At 42.2% G+C, this 18,220-nt stretch overlaps 1 protein-coding gene across 4 annotated transcripts; it reads right to left on the bottom strand.

Annotated features, from left to right (window-relative positions):
• Positions 1 to 550: 550 nt before the first annotated feature.
• LOC147261018 (leucine-rich repeat-containing protein 24-like) lies at positions 551 to 16,710 on the bottom strand. Of its 4 annotated transcripts, none has more exons than XM_086202849.1 (5): positions 16,262 to 16,710; positions 5,578 to 8,836; positions 4,089 to 4,367; positions 3,583 to 3,751; positions 551 to 2,739 (listed from the first exon to the last, which is right to left on the bottom strand). In XM_086202849.1, exons 2-5 carry the CDS (start codon positions 5,797 to 5,799, stop codon positions 1,496 to 1,498), a joined length of 1,914 nt encoding a protein of 637 aa, XP_086058975.1. In that variant the 5' UTR covers positions 5,800 to 8,836; positions 16,262 to 16,710; the 3' UTR covers positions 551 to 1,495. The 4 variants fall into 4 exon arrangements, with proteins under 4 accessions (XP_086058975.1, XP_086058976.1, XP_086058977.1 ...); XM_086202850.1 differs by having other exon boundaries at positions 5,578 to 5,772; XM_086202851.1 differs by lacking the exon at positions 16,262 to 16,710 and having other exon boundaries at positions 5,578 to 5,772; positions 8,651 to 13,557.
• Positions 16,711 to 18,220: the final 1,510 nt, after the last annotated feature.

The following is an 18,220-nucleotide window of genomic DNA, read 5'->3' as shown; positions in this document are numbered from 1 at the left end:
CAGTTTCCACTGTGATAAGAGGGTGCACTGATGGGCTTTAGTTAGGTCTGGGGTTTTTCTCAAGGTGAAGGAAATGTTCTACTGTGTCCCTGGCATTAGCTCCATCAGCTGTCTATGATGATGCTGTCCGATTTTAATCATGAACTAGCTTCTTGACCATTTGACCATTTTTCCATTGTGAATCAATATTATTTTGGTATGAAACTCAGGTTATTGGCCTTGAAGCCCACATTTTAAACATTTAAACGCTGGTCTTTGTCCACTCGTTGCTCTGAAAGCAGGAGAGGAGTTCAATCCAAGTTTATGTGTCATGGACTGACCTCTACACTGTGTCTGAGAGCAACAGTCCAGAAAAAATATATGTCTTACCTAATAGCTATGGGTTGAGGGGAGGTCAAAAGAGGCGGAAAAAAACATTCAAACATTAGGTTTTACAGCACATTGTAGCAACAACAGCACATTTCTGTCTATGTACTTTTTCACCTTGCAAGAAAAGATATGCCACATCATTTAAAATCCATTTTATTATATAGAAACTGGAACAGACAAAATTTACAATATTCACAATAGAATGGCTGTTACAGACAGACAGCAATGGAGTTAATTCCACCAAACATTCAATTTCACACAATGATAATGCTTTGTTCTGGAGTTGCAACTTGAATAATGATAATAATAATTAAAAAAAGACATGACATCAAGGTACACAATACTTCAACTGCTTTTTTTTTTTTTTTTTTTTAAACAACACTTGCTTTTGCATATACAATACAGCTCTTTAAACAAATCCATCCACCCAAGCCCACTCCCCCCATATGCAGTTTTGGTAGAGGGAGGTTTAATTCTAATGGGATCTGCAACAGTTCCATAAATGAACTTAATAGTGAAAATCAGCTTTGTTAAATTTACTCAAAACATGATACAAAAAGCCGAAAGAAAATATAACAAAATGTTAGTTGCAACTCTGCGCGCCACAGTGTGAACTCCTTCCTCTATCTTTAAAGGGTTGATTTGTATAGAGCTTCGGAGAATCCTTCTATGTGGGCAAAGAGAGAAAAATGGGGCACCAATATGTAAATTATTCCCATAGTTTAATTTATTTCTGGTGACAAGATAACTCTTACCTTCCATATAGTTTTATATTTTTGAACAAGTTGTATCTTGTGGTATAGGAATCACTTAATAGAAGGAGAAAGTTGCAGGATAGCTCGTTGGCTTCAAAACAGTTGTTTCTTTTTTTCCTCTATGCACACAAAAAAGGTTTCTATCTGTGGCCACTCCAGAGCTCCAAGGATTTGGTTCAGTTGTTTTTTACCCCTTTAAATCACAACCGTTCATCTCTCTGACCTATCGTAATCTTATGCAATCAATCACTTTTTGTGACCAAGGTTTCTCTCGGCAATTATAGAGGTGATCTCCATTCTTAAGTTGATCGCCTACGCCAAACTTCACCTTTAATAAGTCATCATTTTCTTTCATATGCTATTAAAACCCCTTAGCAGTGGATCTCGTAGGAAACCTGTGATCCAAAGAGGAGACTCTGACTGAGGAAGATCTCTTCTGGGTCTGTTGTCAGGGGTCCTTCCCCGCCATCTGCTGGGTTCCTCCGAAGCCCCATTCCTCCTGATCTGGTCAGTGTCTGCACCATTTCCTGTTCCAAGAGAGCCTCCTTTATACCCTTCTGGTGGACAAACCCACTCATCATTGGACACCGAGCTGCTGTGGACCCCACAGGCTTGGCTCTGTTAAGTACATACATCTCGTGGCCGTGGTCATCACGGTACTCTTCCAGCTGTGCAAAGGTGGTTGGTCCATCAGAATAATCATTCACATAAATTATGCTCTCTTCTTTGCTGGTACAGTAGGATCCTCCTTCTTCTTTGTGATACTGCTGGTGGCGAGTGTAAATCATAATCAAGAGGAGAACTGCAGTGAGTGCCAGCAAGGAGATACCAACAGCTATGGCGGTCTGTGTGGCAGGGCCGAGAGCGTTGAAGTCCATGCTGTCCTGTTCATATAGCAGCTCTTGGCTAATGTCTAGAACTTCTGGCTGGTAGAATGAATTAGACGAAGAGGAAATAAAGGAGTGTGTGTTTAAACGAGACCAGAACTGGGATGAATATGAGGAGGAGGACATGTTCACAGCCAGGTGAAATGTGACTCTGGCAACACCCCCAGGGTTCCAGGCCTCACACTCATAGCGCCCTGCGTGCGCCACTGTCACATTGCTGAGGAAGAGCATGCCGCTCCCCATGTCTGGGTCAAAGCTGTCCCGCTCACCACCCTCCTCAGTCCCACGCACAAGCCCAGTAACACCTCCAGCACCTCCCACCTTCATTCCCCCACTGCTTGGCAAGGCTGTCACTACTCCTCCAACACCAGGCCTGAAGAGCTCCCCGTTGGGTCCCAGTTCTTGAACCAAGCCTCGAGGTGATAACTGGGCCTTGCCATTAGAAGCTTTCTTCCAAGTCACCTGGGGCTGAGGATATCCCGATGCTTGACAGGACACTCGGAGGCTCTCCCCGAGTCGCACAGTCAGGTGGCTGGGCTCGAGCTGCACCACGGGAGGGATGCAGACAAGGCTGTTTGGAGCCACCTCCACCAGGCTAAGGTGGGATAGGCGAGGTGGCTCAGAACACATCAGCCGACGCTGTTCAGCCGAGCTGAGGAGACGCTGTCCATCTTCTCTGATCCACGTTCTCAGCCAGCCCAGGGCACAATCACAGCGCCATGGATTCTCTGCAGGAGGGACATGAAAGCAGTGAGGTTCATGTTTTTTTCAAATGCTCTTTCCAGTGTAAAGAATGATTTTGAGGGTGATCAGAAAAAATACGAATTTTACCATGTTATGAAATTGTTTAATGGGATTGAAAGCTGAAGAAAAGCTGCTAAATGAGCAATTTAGATATGATCTGTATTTGATCTCAACCACTGCTGGACTACCAGAGAGATTTCTCTCTCTGTTTAATCAATAAATCATTTTAAATGTCCTGCTGTTTGTTATTCCTCTGTAACGTACACAGTGATGGGACTGATGCATTATTTTTTGGTGTTGTTTGTATCTCCATCTCATTTTCATTCACACAGAACTTCCTGGAACTCCTTGAGGGAATTTTGTCAAATTTGTCACAAATGTCCATTTGGAATCAGGGATGAGCTGAAAAGGTTTTGGTTGTTACAGGTCAAAGTCACAGTCATGTGTACATTTGTGATATCCTCCCTTTGAGGGAATTTCTTCAAATTTCTTGTTGGCTGAATATGAAAGATTATAATAGTATGAGATAAAAGGTAAAAGTCATACTAGCAAGCATAGATTGTGGAGGCATGCAACTGCGATGCATTATTTTGGTATAGAAAAATCTGTAAACGTTGAGGATGATTAATTCTTCTCTTATGAGTTTTCTAGTTATGACACAATGTCAGTGATAGTGTGTGAATTTCTCTATTCTTGTAAGTGTATTAGTTTCTGGTACAGAAGAATGGTTTTAATCTCAATGTGCTTTGCAGTAAATTCAATCTCGGAGTATTGTATTGTATAACAAACCTAATGTGCCCACTGAATTCTGTTTTCAGTCAGCCTACCTGTGACACGAAGCACCTGCAGGCTGACTAGCGGTTTGAGCGACATGGCACCCAGGGTGTGGAGGTGATTTCTGCTGAGATCCAGCAGAGCAAGTGATGACAAGCCAGACAGAGCTTGCTCTGCCAGCAGCTCTATGCTGTTTTCCTGCAAGTGGAGTTCCTGTAGACGCTGCAGACAGTGAAGAGAGAAGGAGGAGAAATGTGAGAAGAAGGAGGAATAAAAATGTCAATGTGAAGTGAAAATGTTCCACCTGACTCAGTCTGTACTGTACATTAGGATTAGTTAGACATGTTATTTCATTGGCAGGCCATAAAATTAAATACCATCATGGAATTGCCAGAGATTTTCTTGCCAGAACTAAGCCTTTTTTCTCTGAGCCAAAAAAAGTTTGAGGTAAAGACTTTTGGGAAGCTTAAACCAAAATGATAATTAACCGTTTACTCTCCACCCATCTATGCATGTATTGGTCATCTATTCCTTTCTTTTTGGAATTACACACACCAACCTGCAGCCCCCTGAAGGTGTAATCCTGGACTCGGGTGATCTGATTGCCTGCAAGGTAGAGGATCCGAAGGTGCTCCAGGCCACGAAACATGTCTGCAGTGACCAGATGGATGAGGTTCCCATTGAGGGCCAGCTCAAGCAGCTGTCCCTGGCTGAGAAATGACCCAGGCTCCAGCGCAGAAATGCTGTTGTTCTGGAGGTACAGGTAATGGAGGCCATCCAGGCTGGTCAGGTCCTGAAGACGGATCTGCACTATAGCGTTGTCCTGAAGGAAGATGGTCTTTGAAGAAAATGGAAGATGGAATTCAAACAATGATCTTTAATCAGCCGCATAAAGACAGTGGTTCTGAAAACCTGCATCCCCTGAAAAATTCAACCTCCTGCTTTGTACCCTCTACCTCCGCAGATGGTGCTATCACCATTGATGCTAGGCTAGACATTCTATTGGGTGCTAAGGGGCCTTATTTTTTGGACCCAGGAAAGTGGACCTGAACATAGGCCCACTGGGTCCTCAACCTGCGGCCATACTTTGCCATCGATTGGCTAGTATGTGGTGCCTTTAGGCATGTGGAGTGAGATGGACCAGGGTCAGAGTCAAACAGATGAAGAGAAGGAATGATCATTGCAGAATGGGAAGACAGGTGGGAAAAAACATAAAACACTGGTTTATTTTTGATTGAGGGTTTCTGAGAAGTTACTGCATATTTTTATTTTTTCCCCCTGACATGAACTATGCCTATCCTTGGGGGTACACATACCCCAGTTTGGGAATAATGGCTTTCAGAGGCACAGTGGAAGGGGAGGAATGGGGGATTGTTTTGTTTTGTTTTGCAATGTGGGCAGTGCTCAGTTGGCAGAAAATGTCTTTACTATTGACAGCAGTGCCACAAGACTCTCAGCACGGACTGGACTGTGCAGAGCTTCGTACATTTTGTAATTAAGTTCTCTCACCAAATGCAGAACAGTCAAAATTTACAAATGTTCTGAGAAAGGGAGGAGCTACACTGCTTAGTTATTGACTGGTAAATCATGACTGTCTGATTGATAGGTAATGTGCATCCATTTTAAAGAGGACAGCATGTGCTACAAGGGGAAGCACAATCGATGAGATGGACCTGCTGGTTGAGGTTAATGGAACAATTTACGTGCTACATGCTTTAATTAATATTCATGAGCTGCATTAATGTTGGGGCTTGAACCGGAGAGAAACATACAGTGTAAATGTTAAACATCTTCTCAACAGATGATCAGAGGGTGTGTGAGAGTCACTTTCTGAGCCAGAATGAATAATTGCATAGCCAGTAGCTCAGCCCCTCCCTCAGGCCTACATCAAAGAGGGTCACAGGGAATTGATTCACCACAGTCATCATTGTAATAAGAACGGATCACAGTGGAAGTCAACGGATACAAAATCATTGCTGCAGTAGCTGAGGTCAACTGCAATGTAGCAGCACCTCATGCCCTAATGTTGTATGGACTGGCCGACTGACCTCTGTGAGCGAGGAAACACCTTGTGGGATTTCTTTGATCCCAAGAGATCCACACTCCACTGTGAGGCTGTAGCAGCGACAGCTGAAGGGGCATCCCAGTGAAGGTGGGGGAGCAAAGGGCAGCATGATCAGGGCAAGTCTGGACAGCCACAAGAGGACCATGGTTGTCCCCCAGAAAACCTTGAGAGACAAAAACTGAAGGAGTGGATTCAAAGTAAGCATCAAGCATTCATTCCCTCAGTTACAACAAAGCTTTTCATCACAGTAATTTATCACATCCTCAAAGCAGTAGCTGCAGATATGTTGCAGATGATTATGAAATGGCAATGGTGGTTTAAAAAAAGCTGGGGAGAAGAAGAATATCTCCTCCACCCCTGCCTGTGTTCCATTCAGTGCATCTATTCAGTGGAATTGCAGCAGCTTCTATAATGGGCTTCTATTAATTAAAGATGTGATAAAAGATTTGCAGGTTGCCTCAAGGACCTCTCTTGTCTTTTTAATGCGCGCACACGCACGCACGCACGCACACACGCACACACGCACACAGAGTAGTGTCTTTATCTCAGAAACACCAACTCTCAAACTTACAGTAGCGACCTAGGCTTAGTTTTGACCCATATAATCTTTGAGACCACGTTTACCTCCTCCAGTGCTAACGGTCTCTAATTGTCTGATTAAAAATGTCAGCTCTGGCTGCTGACTACATCTCATCTCTTGATGGGTGAACCAGAAAGTGTAAATTACCTTTAGCACACTCACAAATAGGCGTCTTAAGCTCTCAGAGATGAGTTTTTTACTCCTGCATCACTTCATCATGACTCCAGAATGCAGAAAGGGCCTGCCACGTATATATTTAGCTTAAAGCTAAATAGTGTACTTGCTCACTTAGATGGGGCCTCTTAAGGAGGTATGTACGTTTAGATTGAAGCTAATGGTATCTGATTGCCAACAACAGCTGCAGCTAAAGTTCACTAGTGATTTTGGACAATTTTGCTGTTGTGAGCTGTCAACTCCTTTTTTTTTTTTTTTTAGTTTTAAGCTATATTGTACATTGCTGACTCTTTCTGAATTCTGGACTCACAAAGAAGTTATCCAGGAAGGAAAAAGTTCTGAGGAGCCATTGTTCTGCTCAGCTGCTCATATTACCATCCAATTCCGCGTAGCCAATCAAATCACATGACAGCGCCACAGGGTTGTAGACGCACACATGTTGAAATGTCACACTGAGCCTGCCTGCCTTAGCAACGGCAGCAGGTAGATTTATTGTACCTTAGCGAGCCCCCTCCAGAGCATCTTCATCCAGCAGAGAATCAGATCATTGATTTTATCGAAAGGCTTACATCATTACAAAACATTCATGTGCCCTTGTCTCGCTATACCATTCAGCTCATCCGACTTGAGAAATTTTGATTACCTCAGGAGATCAATGATAGCGTGCATGATTTGACAGTTTCACAAAGACGATCTTATTACAGCCAAGCGATGAAAGGGTTCTTTGCCTGAAATAAACTGTGACTGATAAATATTCAATTTGCAGGGTGTTTGAACTCTTCTGTCATACTGATATCTAGCATGTCTCATTTGTAGTGCAGTAATTTAATACCCGCACCCCCCAAAAAAACACTCATCCTTCCATTTCTGAGACGTCATTCTCAATGCTGCAACACTGCATTATTAAGTGAATGAGCAATGAACTGAGTGTTAATATTGCATGTTAGATTTAGAGCTCATTTAGAGGATAGCCAGCTAGATTAATACAATGTGACCTACATAAACTGCTCAATCATCAGAGAGACACTTATTAAACAAAAGCATGTCATTTTCTCTCGAGAGGTCTCCAAACAGGCGAGGAGGGAAATTATGTATTTCAATTGTCGTGGAGAAAAAAGTAGAAAATTGAATTTTGAATAAGGCCTTGGACTGTCATTGAGCTTTTGTTGCTTCCCACAGTGAAATGACTTTTAAACAGCTTTGACTTGCATGAAAAGTGTCAGAAGGGAACCAGAGAGGAGAGACACTTGCCTGCCTGCCCTCGGCTAAGAATACACACACAAAAGGATGCAGAGTCTGATATTTATTGTTAGAATATGAGCCGACATCAATGCAAATGACACCCTGCCAGGTTGAGAAAATAGCTGCTGCATTTCTCTGCTCATTTCAACATTAGCGCTCTTCCTGGGCGGTGGTTCGGTGTTAGGACAAGGCTGATAGATGCAAGGATGGAATTATCAGACTACGCACAAACAGAAATATGATGATGGAAATAAAACTGCTCAGCGAGAAGTGTCTTCAGTTAATGTTGCTGACTGCAACTTCTGTGTTCGCGCTTCTCTTTCCCATTCAGCCTGCTCTCGCTGTGCTTTTGTCGTGCTGATGTGGGATTTCAGTAGTAAGAGGTCAATTTGTTCATTTCAGTCTCAGTAATCCTCTGCGGAACATGCGTAATCTGTACAATCAGATGCTTGTTAGCTAAGCTGCTCTCAGCACTAGACGTTTTCATTGGCGGCTGCTTTGTTCTGAATTAAAAAAAACAAGGTCAGCAGTTTATTTCTATTGACAGTGTGAAAATGTGAAAATAGGATGCTGAGAGCTTAATGTGTGAGGTGTAGAAGCATGCAGCTGCAAGCTCCCAGAGCAGATGTCAGTCCAAAAAGGCCAGGAATTTTAATACACTGATCATTAAACAAGGCTTGACCAGCATTATTTCAAGAAGTGTCTTTTTCCTTTCAAGTACGAACAAATAGGTGCCTTGAGCTCATGCATGCATTTCTTTCCCTCCCGCATTGTTTCTTTTTGACTCAAGAATGCAGAGAGAGCCTGTGTGGACAGACACCTTGTATGGTGTTAAAATATTTTTATTCCATCTTGTATTCACAGACTGTTAGTGAGGTTAACCGATGGTGGGACTAAGCTGCTGCCATTCCGTGACTGAAAAAAAAACAAAACAGATGGTAGTGGATGAGAGAAAGAGGAAGTGAATGGTGCAACTGGAATGTAGTCTACTCTGTGGATGGACAAGAACGAGCCATGCTAAGCCACTGTTTATGGGTGTATAAAGTGGTTTGTTACGTACAAACACAGTAACAGCCTCTCGAAGTGCCGGATAGTTCTGTCCAATTGTTCCCCTGAGACAAGAAAGAACAATGGCTTTCTGAAGAAGACAGGGACGACTATAGCTGCCGTCGGCCCAGTGAAGTGTTGTTGTTGTGATGTCCGCTTAGATGGTGCGAACAGATCTCAGGGAGGGAAATGAGTTTGGCTTGGAGGTAAAGGTGACAAAAAAACAGCAAAACTGTCAAAAGAAAATCAGTCTACAAACTCTCATGTCCACCATCTGTTATTAACCACATCTTCTTTCCAGCAGTATGCTCAGTAATCATATCACACTTTGTGTTCAGCACTTGTTCAGGTATTGTGGCTAGCCATTGTCCACACATTCATACTTAATCACAGTTGAATGAAATTGAAAGGGTTGTTTGTATTTAGCTTGAAATAGTGTCTGTGGATTACTGAGCGTGCGACTGAATAAAGTAGATATGGATCACACGATGATGCACTTGAGAATTATTAAACTAATGCTTTTAAACAGTTCTGCTGCTGTTTTGTTGCTGTAGCTACTGTTAGCTCTTAGTTTCCATTTGCCTAAAGCTAAATATGCATGGCTGGTTCTGTCTGCATTCTGTAGTCACGAATAATAACACGAAAAAAGACATATTTGTGAGTAATTGAAAGGTAAAATACACTTTTTGGGTGAAGGTTGTATTGCTCATTAGCATCTATCTCCCAACGAGCATCCAAGTGCTGGGTCATCATAGCAAACAGCATTTGAACTGACTCCAGACCAGCTTGTTCACTTGGGTATCCCTGAAACCGCTACATCTTCTTTATTTGACACAGGAGCTTTGTTTTCACATCCCAAACAAATAAACATCATCTGAAAACTCACAGCCAGGTTGACAAAAATATTCACAGCACAAAATTAATTTGACTCATGCAGAGTTGTTCTACGTCCAAGCAGGGAAGATGTTGCAGTTTCTGAGTGAAACAGCAGACAGCCAGAGTGCTGCAGGCGCAGGCCAAGTTCACAACCTTGTGCTGCCAGTGGTCCAGGTCAGCCTCATCCGTTGTCATGGTAACCCTTGTGATGACCAGAATTCTGCCCGCAGGACCCAAAGGCCAGACACAGTTCTTATTAGGAAAACAACCCCACAGAAATAGAGGCAGTCGTTTCTTGGGGAAATTGCTCGGAGGAATGTGATCAACCAGCGTTATCGTAAAGTGTCCTGCAGGAACTCAGGATCGACTCTCTGGCCTCTTTCAGCATTTCTCTGAAAGAGAGCCAATCTCCATCTCTGACCCCTTTTTTCTCATCTCTCGTCCTTCTGCTCTGACTGACAGGTGCTAAATCATTTGTCTCCGAGCATCCTTTTGTCCACAAATAGACTGAGGCCAAGGCACTGTGGCACGAACCCAAGAGTAACACTCTGACTTTGAGCGATAGCCTCAACCAGGCACACAGAAACACATGCAAACATACACACTCATAAACATGCAGCTCACGCAGACAAGGTGCACACCATTCAGAGACTTTGACTGACAGACACGCACACATAGGAGAAGACGAACATGCTGCTTATGCATTTGCACATCCTGCTTGCAAGCAGCAGCCACCATCATCATTCACAAACAGCAAGTCAGAGTGGAACACACTCTCACGTGTGTGTGTGTGTGTGTGTGTGTTTGTATATGTGTGTCTGTCAGTGGTCAAGGAGGCTCTGCTCTGCTAACAAGTCACCATTGATTTCTTTATTTTTCCACTACTACTATGTCAGACTGGGCTTTGCAGCCATTGATTCAGGATGCATTTGTAAATATCTGTGATGAAGACAAACTAAGTAAATGAGTGGAGGATACTAATGGTTGGGTCTACATGTCAGTTTTATTAATGATTTGGGGCTGTTCTTTGTTGTTAGCCTTCAGTCACAGTTAGCTTCAAGCTAAATGTATGTGGCGAAGACTCTGCATTCAGGAGTCACAAAGAAGTACTGCAGGAGTGAAAAACAAAATTCTGGGAGCTCAAGATACATATTTTGTAGTCCTTGAAATGGAAAGTATCCTTTTTGACTGCTGTCTCATTTGGATAACCCCTGAAACATTCGTCTAATAACTAACTGAACTCAACAGAAGGCCAACTCTCATAAGATGGTACATTTTGTTTTGCAAGCCTGTTACATGAAGCAAATACTAGAGCTTGCACTTTGCTCAGTCTCATATCTTTATTTCACATGCGAAAAGCATGACTTCTCATTAATGAGGATAAATTTGCCTCAGTTATTGTTCTGCAACAGTTTCCACAGGTCCCATGGGTGTGGGTTTATCTGTTTCAAAATTTATTCGTACTGAGCAAATTTGGCAATGAGGGCTGTATATTTTTCAACATACTGGACATACTAGAAGACCCTACTCCTCTGACTGGCTAGTACTTGAGGCCTAGTTTAGTCATGTGGAGTGAGATGCAGTCATGAGAAGAGTAGGAATGCTGGCGGGTGAGAGGATACAGCATATTTTGCATCATATGTGTGTACCCCTGGGGGTACCCTAGTTTGTGAATTATGAGGGTAAGGAATATTTTTGTTGAATGTCCCCATGTACCTGGAGCACTATCAGGCCATCCTGGTGGGCACAATCATTCTTCCAGTGGAGCATTCTGTCAAAAACCCTCACCCCAACTCCCCCTTGCAAAGATTAACTCCATAAATCTCTGCATTAAACAGTTCCAATGATAAACTGCTGTAACTGTTGTTAGTAAAGTGAGCTGACCAGTGCTAAAAAGTCTCAAAGAAACTCAGATGCTGTTTAGGGGGAGATGATATAAGACTGGCTGCAGCAGTGGTACCACTTCTACTTCACCATGAATAACAGCCCTGCTGCTCCACATAAGTAGGATGAGCCAACATTTATTTGTTATTCAGTTTGAACAAGTTGCTTCAGTGAAACAAGTGTTGAAATTCTTGCAATTTAATTTGAATTGCAACTGATGGTAGAGATCTACAAGCACATAAAAATGAAGCCACCAGGGATCTGAATAAAGTTACAGGATGTTACACTGAGAAAGAATACATTCAGGACAATACACAACGTGAACTGGAGTGCATGTAAAAATATTAATAAAAGGTGATGACACAGGTCTGGAATAAAATAGTATAAATAAAAGATGAATTCCTTCATGGGTGCCAGCAGACTTCTTGCCCGGGGCAATAAAATGTCCAGAAACAAACCCTGTTGTTAATGATCTCACATCAGTGTTGCTCAAAGCCCACTGCATCTTTTGTTTTTTGTTGCCTCCTTAGCTTTAAGTCCAGTTGCTTAGCAGCATGACCAAACAAAGACAGCACTGCCAAAAAATGTTCACAACGAAGTAAGTATTATGCACTAATGTTTGGGTTTTGGACAGGAGTTTTTATTTATTAAAATCAAATATAAAATTGTTACTGAGCTTGAGGTTATCATACATTTTATTAATGTGGTGAAGACTCTCTGGCCATTTTGAGGCAGCAACCATTAAAAAAAGATGAGACTGATATTCAATGTTGGTAAATGATTAACAAATGTTCATAAGCCATAACTGACATTTTTTTGATGATCGCAGTGTGCTAGTGTGACATTGATTGAAAAATGCTACCCGCACGAGTTTAATAATGGTTTATAACCAACTTGATATAAGATGTATGCTCCCAGTTCTGTTCCTTTCATAGCATCTGAGCCCCTGAAAGTGTGGTTTTAACTGTTCCATCTTATTTGTTTTGGCAATGATAGATATTCTTCACGCAATAAAAACCCACTTTGTTGATATCAGTCAAAAATATAACATTTCGAAGCTAAGCTTTATCAATACAATGACTTGATTTGCTCAGATTTAAATATAATGATTCAAATATTGGGTTCAGGCAATCTTGCTAGTTTAGCAGTCTTAATGATAAGGTAATCTGACCCTTATTGTATCCTCTTATACATACATGCAATGCCAATGGATCAGATGGACTGATACATAGCATTGTAGCATACATAGCAATCGGTTGAGGTCCCGGGGGGGTGTCATATAAGCAGCCCACTGGAGCTCATTTAATAGTGCTCTAGCAGGGCTGCAGGTACTGCCTCACTAGCAAAATGCAAAACTAGAGAAAAATCAGCCGAGGAGGATGAGGAGGGAAATGGTCTGTGGCCACCGCCTGGAAACCGTTTAGTTTTGGGGGGCTGTCTCACTGTTGCCTCACCTCTCCATAAGTTTGACTGACCTGGAGTTACTCCCTGATGATGGCATTAACTTTACTGGAAACATGTCCATCTAAGATGTACATTCAAATAGCTAGGCAATACGTTCCACGACTCCATTTTATTGAAAACTATGTAACTGGAAGGTTCAGAAAGCTAAAGGGGAGACAATTATATGGCCGGCCTTTTAGATGTGTGGCAGTTTTTCAAATGAAAATCTTTTTTTGCATTTGAAATGTGACATGCAGAGCAAGACATCTCTCAACAATAGGTAACCAGGGTTTGGAGTATTAAAGCCCTCCACCTCAGAGCACGATCTGTGGGTGCAATCAGTTCAACCGACTCATCCACCCCCAGAGAAGTTGGAAGTAAAATCAGTGTCTGTGGATAACTGATCACATGACTGCATGAAGGATACATGAATTCTACCAGTTGATGCACTTGAATTTGTAAAAGGTTAAACAATTTGGGACAGTTTCATTGTTGTTTGCAGCGTGCTATTAGCTTCAAGCTAAACATACATAGCTGTGACAGAGTAATGACGCAGGAGGGAGAAACACTGTGAGCTCAAGACACCTATTTGTGAATACTTGAAAGACGAAATATATATTTTGGGTGAAGTATCAATTTGATACTGATGCTTCTGAAGTTATGATTAAATCTGCCACTTCAACTTAGTTTTGGGTGAAGAGATTTACTGGTGAATTATTAATTATTACATTTCTAAAAATATATATATATATATATATATATATATATATATATATATATATATATATATATATATATATATATATATATATACTGTAGCAGAGTTTAGCGATGAGTTGCCAACTATCTGCTGGTGTCACATTTAATGTAGACATTTAAAAGTGATTTTTTTCTCATCTAACTCTGCAGGGAACTGAATCACGTTTTTAGACAATACAAGATAATGAAGCCAAAAATAGGGTTAGGGTGTGTTTGTGGTCAACTGCTGATCATGCTTGCAGCACTTCCATAAATGATGGCACATGGGAAATCCAAAGGTCAGTGTTTCCTTTACGTAACACTTCCAAACGAATCTCAGGGTCAATCTTGACTGTTTGACTTTGACTCCTGCTTTCTTCTGTTGTCCTTTTTCAAATGCCCATTTCCTCCCACACCTGCCCACACACACGCGGTCCATTCTAATGGCTGAGGTTGATTGATGTAATCGATCAAAGCCATTTCATTCACAGCAGCTTCATCTGATATGCCACATAATTTATGATCTACTGGATTATGGTAGGGTTGTATAGACAGTAGGATTGTTCTATTTATTTATGGTTCATTTTCACAAACCTGGTTGAACGCCCCTCCTCCAGGTTCCTTCCCATTTGTCACCAGGGGAGTGTCTAAACTCTACTGTCTCTCATCGCAGCTTACCCTTATTGATAGACGAGATCAGACAGGTTTGAATGATGGATAAAAGGAAGTTACCTCCTCCTTTACTGCGAAGCAGAAAAATCCCTTTCATAACATTTTGCTCCATTTCATAATAACTATTCACATGGATGACTTTCTATTTGATTGTGTTTCCAGTTAAAGCTCATGCATTACTGTGTTTTCCACATTGCTCCTTGTGACTTAATCTGAATTGTAAATATCCCTCTATTTACGGCAGTTGAATTGAAAGAGCACGAGTTACTCAAGCAGCAATAAAATGTGTGGGCAACGTGTGTGTGCGTGCGTGCGTGCGTGTGTGTGTGTGTGTGTCCTAAAATGAAATGAAGCTTTGATAACGATTGCTTATCATTCTCCTGCAATTCAGTTAATATTGGGTGTGCAATAGTGTTTGCTGCCTTGAATCCGAATACGTTTCTCAGTTGCCATGGAAGTGACAGCAAGTGGCGGGTGTCAGGTGTATGTCAAATCACAGTCTGGCATGTAGCCTATATTTTGGTTATCTGCTGTCTGGTACATAGACAGGAAATGATGAAACCACAGAAGTAATTACTTTTTCCTCGTCTTTTCCCCCCTCATGCATTTGTTATTGCAGTTGATCTTTTCAATTTCAAGTTAGAGAATGGGGGAGCTACACAATTACAACTGAGAGAGATTTTGTTTTCGTTGCACGGCAGACAGCAGCTCATAAAAACAAATGTAATGATCTTTGCGGACATAAGAAGTCAACTCATTTATACCAGTGAGTCCACAAAGGAGCATCACCCCAACCCTCGGAGTTAAACAAACAAGGTTCTATCCAAGAGCCTGCTGTTGGGCTCCACAATGCTTCATGTGCTGAATAGTAATTAACCAGAGTGACAAGCATTAGGAGGGGAAATTTAACACTCACAATGAGAAAACATGATGAACTAACGAGGTCAGGCCAGAACAGATTTGCGGTGCAACAGAGTACATTTTTGATGACCTTAAGTACTCTATCTTTTTCTGGCATCTTGCAAGTATATTCAGATTCCTTCAGATCGTGTGCTCTGGCCAGCCATGACATTACATATTCAGAGATATATTTTCAATATCACTTCAATATTGCCATTGGTTTTGTTTATGCACGATCCTACAATAAGACCTAAACTCAGCGACGATGCTTGTACACTCAAGATATGATAGTATCATGATACAATTTCATCTCAATATATTACAATATGACAAACATTGTAATGTTCATCAGAAATTGCTGAACATTTCAAAATGGTGTAGAATCTAATATGTAAAAGACATTAAACTGATAACTTTCGAAATTTCCATTCAAAATGATTAGAAAAGAAAAATGCTCCGTTGCATGTCAGCTTTTTGTCACTCCTGGAGAGTAACGCAGAAATCTAGCTGCCATGATACATGAGTCACAGTACAATTTCATCACGATATATTGCAATAGGAAACAAGGGACTGGACACTGATACAGTATGGTGAAGGAACCCAAACAAAAGGTGATGTACTGCAATCAATTTGACGTACAGTTCTAACATTCGTGGAGGTTTTCAGCTCAGCTTGTGTTTAAGCACTTTTGGAAATGTGTCGGATGAACTGGAGATGTTTGTTCTGTTGCTGACTTCTATATGAGTGGACTGCAGACACTGGCCAATATTAACATCACCTTCTGCTTGGAATGTGTAGTTTGTTGTGTAGTTGAATTATTCTGCATTAATTGAAGAACCATTATATTTTTCACTCTTGCCATTGCAGCTTATACATAGGTACCAGACAGAGACACGTGAGTTCAAGACATTTAAACACATCTTTGTTTTAACTGCAGCAACAATACATGCAGTTCCATACTTTCACAAACAACAACACAACAGTCCTCTCTTCTGAGATTAAACTCTATCTTATTCTTCGAAGCAAGTGTCTTGCATGTAAAAACAACAACAACGTGATAGTGTCCCACTGTCCCACAATAACCCCCACCCAGAACCCAGTTGCGACCTACCGTTTCCCCCGCTGTACGGACTTGATATCCGCAGGTCTCCTCTCTTGTTCTGCTGACTTCAGACGTGCGCGCGCGCGCGCGCGCGCACACACACACACACACACACACACACACACACACACACACTTACACACACTCAAAACAACGAATAAAACCAATGTAGGAATCCCACTTCAAATCACTGCAGCCAGATAAACAAGAGCAGTGCGTCCCTCCATCTGCTGGCTTCCAGCAGGGCAGCGGTTCAGAGTCCACGCAGGCGGAGCTGCTCCTCTGTAATAGGACGCTGCGAGCCGGAGGAGACTGCTCGCATCTGCCAACACTGGACGTCAGCGCTGATGATTTAGACGTCTCATCTCCCTCCTCTCATATTTTGTATGCCGTTTTGATTTGTTTCCCCTCCCATTTCCCCTCGCTTCTCCCTTCCACGTCCAACGTTATCTTCCAATAGTAGCCCATTCCTGTAATTATCTTTGCTTGAGTTGTCTCCCTCCCCCTTTTTCCTCTTCGTGTGAAAGAAAAGCGAGGGAGAGAGAGAGAGAGAGAGAGAGAGAATGAGAGAGAAGGGGCGTTAATTTTCATTCACCTTAAAACACAATACAATTTACAACTAATTAATTTTACTTTTTGGTGAAACAACGGGATCTCTCTCTCTCTCTCTCTGTCTCTGTCTCTCTTTATGTGTGTGTGTGTGTGTGTGTGTGTGGGGGGGGGGGGGGGGGGGTGTCCAGGACCATGGACAGCAACGCACTCTTTTATTGTGAAAGGCTCATGCCGCCGCATGAATGTGCTATCGTCCACCTTCCGCCTCTGACGGATCAGCGCCCGGCAATGCAGGGACATTTCACGGAGGCGGCGACGACAGAAAGGAAGAAAGATCGAAGTGTAGAAGTGTCAGACTTTCTCTCCGACAAGTGAATTCACGGTGAACCACAGGACCTTCAAAATCAGGAGGAGCCATATTGTTCAGTCTTAGCAGGTAGCTCACTACTGGTGGTGGTGGTGATGATGGTGTGTGTGTGTGTGTGTGTGTGTGTGGGGGGGGGGGGGGGGCATTGGTACTGATTAGGCATCTGGGTTCCTTGACCAGACATTCATCAGCGGTACTTTAGTGTTGATATTGGAACTGGATGAAATCTCTATTTGCACCACTACACATGTTCACATTTGATATTTGTAATGTTTCAACTTCGAGGTTGCATACCAAATAAAATAACCAGCAACAACCAGTACATCTTTCAAATGGCGACTGTGAATTCAGTGACTTCTCAAGCTGACACAGCATGGCGTTCGTCTGTTTGATCAGAAGTATGTTGCTTTTTTCTCCCACCATGAGCACCCTTGACAGGTCACTGACCCGACAGAACACATGCAGACAGCCAGGCTGATTGAAGGGTTTACCTGGAACCTGAACCCCAACTGCAGTATCTAGGTACTTTTGTCCCACTTTGAAAGGGACTAACATGTTACACCTATTTGAAAAATCCTGTGAGTCAAAAAATAACAGCACACAACATTTTGATTTTTTTCCCAACATGTAAACGTACAGTTTTACAGCTGTATTTACCTTCCTTGTAAACCTTGTGGCCTTGAAAATATACAGCAAGAACATCAGGGGGGTTGAATGCTATTGCTACAGTTCAAACGGTGCAGTGTTCAATATTATAAAATCCCATATTGCACAGAAAAACCCAGGAGGCTAAATGCCACTATTTTGAAATCAAAAGTCCTCAACTCTGCTTGTGGCACAAGAACACATCACACAAACTTCACACTACTTTTTATAACACAAGAACGCAGAAAAATCACCTCTAATGTTTTACATTAATAAACGTAATGACAAATCATGAAAACCGTCAAGTGCTGTCAGTGGCGGCCCCAAGCCATTTGGTGCCCCAGGCAAGATTTTTCCGGGAGCCCCCTGGCAGTGGACGTGGTGTGCGTGGTGTGGTCGCCACA

The sequence above is a fragment of the Aulostomus chinensis genome, chromosome 5, assembly GCF_037954235.1.
Source record: "Aulostomus chinensis isolate RoL2024-O1b breed Wild chromosome 5, RoL_Achi_v1.0, whole genome shotgun sequence".
NCBI lineage: Eukaryota > Metazoa > Chordata > Actinopteri > Syngnathiformes > Aulostomidae > Aulostomus > Aulostomus chinensis.
This window is presented reverse-complemented; position numbering and strand designations above follow the sequence as displayed.